Raw genomic sequence first — 7,432 nt, 5'->3', positions numbered from 1 at the left:
AATGAATGCAAGGTTCATAGCACAGAGTTTGGTACACAACAGGTGCTCAAAAAATGGTAGTTATAATGATGATGTTATGAAGATGGCATCTAGAAAGTGACTCTCATGTCAACCATGTCCATCCTTCTGGATTCATTGTTACCTATTCTTCCTACAAACCAGGACTCACTCTGAGGCCTCCCTTCCTCCCTCACTCTTTCCCTTCCTAACCATTCTACCTCCTGGAAATATCCATCATCCCTGGCACTTCTTGACCACCAATCCCTTCTATCATACCTTGTCCTCTCTCCTGCACTATTGCACCAGCCTCTTAGCTGCTGTTTCTCCCTAATCTCGTTGTCCTCTTATACCCTTCCACATACACAGTGATCATTCTAAAAAGAAGTTTGGTCATGTCACTTCTCTAACTAAGCCCCTACAAAGGCTCCCTATTAATAAAAGGATTATGTCCAAAGTCCTTGGCCAAACATACAGCCTTCCATGTTCTGGCTCTCCCTTCTCATGCCAACTTATTTTTTTTTAAATTTTTATTTATTTATTTATGATAGTCACAGAGAGAGAGAGAGGCAGAGACACAGGCAGAGGGAGAAGCAGGCTCCATGCACCAGGAGCCCAACGTGGGATTCGATCCCGGGTCTCCAGGACCGCGCCCCGGGCCAAAGGCAGGCGCCATACCGCTGCACCACCCAGGGATCCCTCATGCCAACTTAATTCATCCCAACCTCTCATGATTGCCCCATAGTCCAGCAATGGGAAACTCTTCTAATTCCAAGAATATTGTGGTAGTCACATTCCAAGATGGTCCCCAGTGATCTCCACTTCCTGGTATTCATGCCCTTATGAAGTCTTCTACTCTGTCCCACAGTTGCTCTGGGTGACCAACAGAATGGCAGAGCTGGTGGTGTGTCACTTGTGAGATGAGGTCATAAGTGACTGAGGTTCCTATCATGAACTCTGTCTCTCTTTCAGATTACTTGCCCTCCAGGAGACTATGTCGTGTAAGTAACCCTATAGAAAGGCCCATGTGGCGAGGAACCAAAACGTCCTGCTGACAGTCACATGAGTGAGCTTGGGTACTGCATCTTCAATCCCTTCAGATGACTGCGGCTCCAGCCAATGCCTGAGAACAACTTCATGAGAGACCATAAGGCAAGACCATCCAGTTAAGACTTGACCAGATTCATGACTCTCAGCAACTGTGTGAGATCTCAGATATTTATTGTTACAAACTGTTAAATCTGGGAGTAATTTGTTATGTAGCAACAGATAATTAATGCAAAAGTCATCTTCATTTATACCTCCTTTTCCCTTGCACATCCTTTCATACACAATACATACCATGTGTTCCATCATGTAAGCTTCGGTGCAAAAGTCACTTAATCCATAAAACTGTCCCACTCTTCCTCCACATCCTGTCTGGTCTATCATTTGTGCTTACATAGCATCTGGCATTTATGCCACATCTGTGGCACCTGTCACATTGTCCTGCATGGTAGACTGAATAATGGTCCCCTCAAGATGTCCATGTCCTAATCCCCAGAACCTATAAATTTTACCTTAAATAGCAACAGGGACTTTGCAAATGTGATTAAGTTAAGAAACTTAAGATAGGGAGATTATCCTGGATTATGTGAGTGGGTGGATAGCATCACAAAGATCCATGTAAGAGGGAACCAGGAGGAGTCAGGGTGAGAGAGACAGACAGGGATGGTAGAAGCAGAGACTGGAGTGATGTGCTCTGAAGAGGGAACAGGAAGTCATAAGCCAGCAATATAGCAGCCACCAAAAGCCAAAAAAGGCAAGAAAATGAATCCTACTCCAGAGCTTCCAGAAGGGACACAGTTTCCTGGCACCTTGATTTTAGTCAAATAAGAAGCACTTTGGATTTCTGATCCCCAGAACCATAAGAGAACAAATGTGTAGTTTAAGCCACTAAATCTGTGATAATTTGTTATAGCAGCAATAGGAAACTCATACATCCTGTATGTGTTTGTTAACCACCCCCACCCCATACTAGGCTCTTAGCTCTCTGAAAATTGAGTTGTTTACAGAACCAAAAACAATGTGTGGCAAATATTAGTGCTCAATAAAATGTGCTGGTTAGTTAAATAAACTAGTTTTAGTTTAAACTCTTCAGGCTATAAATTAAGTAATCCATTGTATAATCAAATGTAATGGCTTCCTCCAAGAAATCTTCTTTCCTGGTCAAGTGTCATTTAGTTTCCATAGATCCAAGCAGATCTAGAATTCCTGTCTAGAAAAAAAAATCTCAAAGGCTTATCCTTGGAGCAAAAAGGAATGTCAGAGGTCATCTCCTACATATGATGACTAAGGTAAAATGTATTTCTGGAGTAGATCTTTCCTTTCCTTAAGTGTAAGACTTAGAAGAGACATGAAAATGTGGGCAGTCCAGTGAAGAAACACAAATATAAGTAAAGGGCCAAGATTCTAGGTGGTGGCACCTGCATTTCTGATTGATAGCATCAGATCTTACTGAGGGTACATACACTCTGCTCCTAAGTCACTGTGAAATCCTGAAAACTCCACTTATTCTCAGTTCTTTCACCTGTATAATTAAGTGATTGATTAAAATTCACTCAGTAGTTATTCAATAAATATTTATTGAGAATCTACTGTGTTCCAAGCATAGTTCCACAAGCTGGGAGCACTTTAAACAATATATCCTACCCTCAAAAAAGATTCTGGAGGGCAAATTAAATAATAAAAATAGATACAAAAATATATATATAACATGTTACATGATGGCAAATACTATGGAGAAAAAAAGTTAGGAAAGGAGATCAGTGAATATAGGAGTGGAGGTGGATGAAGAAAGAGAAAGCTTCATTGAAAAGGTGAAGTTTGAATAGAGTTCCAGAGGAGGTTAAAGAACAAATCATTCAGGTAATTACCTGAATGGAAAGGAAAGGAAAGAGTAGAAATAGCAAGTGCAAAGGCCCTGATGCAGGAGAATGCTTGATATGCTCCATGTTCAAAGACTAGCAAGGAGCCCAGTGTAGATATATTGGAGTAAGCAAGAATAGGAGTGAGCAAGAAACAAGATCAGGATAGGTTTTAGGGAAGGATCAGATACTGTAGACCAGTTCAGAACAACAGAAATGTCACCCACATATGTAATTTAAAATTTTCTATTAGCCAGTATAAAAAAGGAAAAAGAAACTGGTGAAATAATCTTAATAAATATTTTGTTATCCAATACATTCAAAATATTATAATTTCAATATATAATCAGTATAAATATTATTGAATATTTTACATTTTATTTTTAATTTTTCTGTTTTTATTGATATATTTGACATATATTGTATTAAAGATCTACAACATAATGATTTGAGGTATGTATACATTGCAAAATGATTAGCACAATAAGTTTAGTTAACTTCTATCACCTCATATAGTTACAATTTTTCTTATAATGAGAACTTCTAAGATCTACTCTCTTAGCAACTTTCAAATATACAGTACAGTATTGTTTTGTTTTAATATTTTAATTTATCCATTCATGAGGGACACACACGAGGGAGAGACACAGGCAGAGGGAGAAGTAGACTCCCCATAGGGAGCCTGATGTGGGACTCAATCTGGTGACGTTGGGATCACACCCGGAGCCAAAGGCAGACACTCAACCACTGAGCCACCCAGGCATCCCCAGTACAGTATTGTTAACTATAATTACTGCTCTGTACATTACATCCCCGTGACTTACTTATCATATAACTACAAGTTTATACTTTTTGACCTGCTCACCTATCCCCCCAATACCCTACCCACCAGCCACACCAGCCCCTGCCTTGGCAACCACTAATCTTCACATTCTTTTTTTTTTTTTTTCCTCAAAATCTACTGCGTGTTTTGTACCTCAATTCAGACTGATCGCATCTCAAGTGATCGATAGCCACATGCCATCAGTGGTCACCTCTTTGGACAGCATAGCTATAGAGCTTTGCAGACCTTTATAAGGGCATTGGCTTTTACTCCATAGGAAACAGGGAGCCATGATAGGGTTTTGAGCTGAGATGTGAGGTGATCTAACTTCTATTTTAAAGGATCACTTTGGTAGCTGTGTTGAGATAGCCTATAAAGAGTGAGGGGAGAAGCAGGGAGACTAGATGTGAGGCTGTGGTAGTAAAGCAGACAAGAGCTGGCAGTGGTCACACTCAAGGGATAACGGTAGAGATGGAACGAATGGTTGAACTCAGAACATATTTTGCAGATAGAGCCAACAGGGTTTCTTGACTGACTGAAGTATGAGCTAAAAAGGGGAGTCAAGAATGAGACCAGCAGAAAAACATAAATGTTTTCATGGGTTTTAATCCCTTGGTCAAAGCACTTAACTCTTCTGAGCCCACACATCTTTCTCTGTAAAAATGTGACAGCACCACTCTAGGAAGAAGACCCCCAAGATCAGCAGCTGTGGGGCAAAAGTGTACCAGGTGTGCTCAGGGAAGACCAGTGTGGCTTAAGAGGAGCAAACAAGGAGGAAAGTAGCAGGGATGTGGTCAGAAAAGTAATGGGATGTGGGCTATAAAGGAACCTCGCTCTCCCTTCAATTTCAGGGAATACAGAGTATAACAAGTAAACTCACCAAAAAACAAAACTTATGCCACCACATTATGGTTAAAAACTCAGCTTCAGACTTATCTAGGCCAAAATGATCTATTTTTATGGTCTTTTTTCTTTGCTTTTCCACAAATTCAGTTCATCTAATATATATAGAAGTATAGACAATATGAACAACAAAGTTCTTTGATATGCTCCAGAATGAGAAGGCTGTTCAGAAGCAGAATTCCCATAAAGGTGATGAAGCTTAATTATGAAGCTTCTTCTAGTGCTCTAGACTTGGTTTTGTATTCATACTTTTTTTCCTTAAAGAAAAAAAAATTGGATACACTTTAGGATCAACAAAACCTAGATCTTTCCTACTTAGGAAAAACATTCTGTCTTAGATGTCTCTTGGGAGTAAAAATAACTGACTTGGGTAAAAGCAGAGAGGACCTGCACACACCTGTCTTAATAACACACCCAGCCAGGACAAGTCATTATGCCACAGGAAAGGAGTCAACACCTAATCAGCTTCTGCCCTTTGGAAAGGCAGTTAAACAAGAGAATTACATAGGAGGATTTATGTTTGTCCTTCCCAAGTCTATTTGACCATAAAATCAGGTGTGTTGCTTTTAAAAAGTATAGATTCCTGGACCTTACCCCAGATCCATTGATTCAATTTCAGGGGGCAGAGCCCATGAACATTTATTTTAAGAAAGTTCCATCCATGGGCACCAGTGTGTTAGGGCTTCTGCAAATAATTTTGAAATAATATATAAGAGGTGACTCTGAGAATTTCTGGGAGGAAGAGATGTCTCGGTCCCAAAAACTGGTCAGGAGAGTTCCTGAGCTCTTCGTTACTTAGAGAGACACTCAAATCACAGATTTATAGTTTCGGCAGCTCTTCCTCTACCTTCAAAGGTGCGCCCAATAATGTGAAGGACCAACATCAGCTATCTGAGAACAGACACAGGTAAGAAGGGATGAGCTCTAAGATGTTGCCGCAGGCGGCCTACAAGGATGTGGTCGTGTTTCCCTCCCAGGAGGGCCTTTTGCACCTCCAGGGACCTGCATGGGGGCAGTAGGAAGTCTGCTTCCTGGACTTCCAGTTTCCACACCTGGCCTGAGACTGGCTGGGCCACAAGGAGAGGCTCAGGAGAGGGAGTGCGGGACATTTGCTTACACACCAGAGCTGAATTAGGAAAGATGAAATTCGAAATTCAGAGCTCAGAGTTACCCACCCAGTAGGCAGGCAGATCTGGGATGGCATAAGCCTGAAGGTGTGTCAACAGGGGCAACTCTCCCTGTCCCTATTGCATGGAATAAAAAGTTTGTTTTGCTTTAGGAAGGAATGAGGCCAAAACAGAGCATCAGTGCTGAAAAATGGAAAGAGAAGGAATCCTGACAACACTGTTGGGTCTCTGGACACACCCCTTTCTGAGGCCAGCCCTGCCTTTCTTCCCCTCGCTCTTGTGTACCAGCAAATTCCCTTCTTTGCTTGAGTCAGTTTGAGTTGGGTTTCTGTAATTTGTAGCCAGCGCGTTCTAACTCATAGAAGTATTCTATAAACATTAAAAGAATAATAGACAAATGTAAAAGATGATCACAGTGATTATTAAAATGAAAAAAGTTAATTTACAGAATCATATCTTTGGTAGCATTCTATTTGTGTATGTAAAGTGTGTTTTGCATGTGAATTTCTTTTTTTTTTTTTTGCATGTGAATTTCATTTTATTTTATCTTATTTCATTTTTTTAAATGCCTAGGAATAACAGGAAGAATATTTACCAAACTGTTAACAGGAGATAAGATTGGGGAATCCTTACAGTTCTAGGCTGGTTACTGATAATGGGCATGTATTATCTTCATAATAAAAATAGTAAATGTAAAAAGAAAAGGGAAGAAAGTTAGTCACTGAATGACCAGATACTTGCCTGCGCCCACATCCTTGATTTTCTTGGTGAAGAGAAAAGAGAATTAGAGGCAGAAAATAGAATAGATTCTGCTGTTACCCAATCAATACCATATTGATTGAGATAGTAAATCAGGGAAAAATAGACAGACTTAGTTACACACAACTAAGAGAGTTTGCGTCATAGGAAATTAAATGCTCGGAGCCTAACCAGTCAATGAAAATACAAAAAGAGCTGAAAAGTGACCATTACTATTTAAGTCTTACAGTTTGGGGGTGGGGAAGGTGGGTGTGGAAGGGGGAAGTGGTATCCTCCTTGGGGCTTCTCTGTAGAGGTGCCAATTGGAGATTGGAGCCCACTGACTAGAACACAGAGGGAGCTTCTGCAGGTGCTCAGAATTTGCAGCATTACCACTTCCGGTTACATGGGCTGCCGAGAAGCCCCCGTTGAACAGTCACTTTAAAGAGAAGCCATTAGAAGAGGGGGTGGAGAGAGCTCTTGCTGAAGGATTAAGAGGAGTCAGCAAGTCACAGGGAATTAAAGAAATTAATCCAGAAGCAGAAACTCTCCCTGCCAACAGAGGTGGGATGGACCCCAAGGGAGTGGCGTTAATGAATTGTTACCTCATTCAAGAGACTCAGAGTAAAGGAGACCCAATGACCTTTGTATGTCATTAAGGAAGCAACATAAAAAAAAAAAAAATCTATATATATTTCTTCTGATTCACAGGACATCAATTTCTAGGGATTAATATAAGAAAGTTTAAATCTCTTGGTAATTACTCACAAATTTCACAGATTTTGCAAATCTGGCATGCAGCAAGGAATCTGTGATGAGTTGATACTTAAGGACAAATGTACCAGAAAGAACATGAGGTGAAAGGGATTGAGTCAGAGTCAGTATCAGCTTCTATTTTCAGAAAACAGCCAGCTTGGACACAAACCGAAAAAGTGGGC

The 7,432-nt window shown here is 40.5% G+C and overlaps 1 protein-coding gene across 2 annotated transcripts in view; it reads left to right on the top strand.

Moving 5' to 3' along the window:
- Nucleotides 1–932: 932 nt before the first annotated feature.
- Nucleotides 933–7,432, top strand: part of SAMD13 (sterile alpha motif domain containing 13) — a 59,960-nt gene continuing 53,460 nt past the window's right edge. Inside the window, exon 1 of one of the 2 annotated variants that reach the window (XM_025417842.3) lies at nucleotides 933–1,149. Coding sequence is in view for 1 of the 2 variants with exons in the window: in XM_025417839.3 (XP_025273624.1) it covers nucleotides 992–998 (7 nt within the window). In the remaining variant the exon portion in view is untranslated. The remainder of the gene's footprint in view (nucleotides 1,150–7,432) is intronic. The other variant, XM_025417839.3, reaches the window with a different exon arrangement.

Source organism: Canis lupus, chromosome 6, assembly GCF_003254725.2.
Source record: "Canis lupus dingo isolate Sandy chromosome 6, ASM325472v2, whole genome shotgun sequence".
Classification (NCBI taxonomy): Eukaryota; Metazoa; Chordata; class Mammalia; order Carnivora; family Canidae; genus Canis; species Canis lupus.
This window is presented reverse-complemented; position numbering and strand designations above follow the sequence as displayed.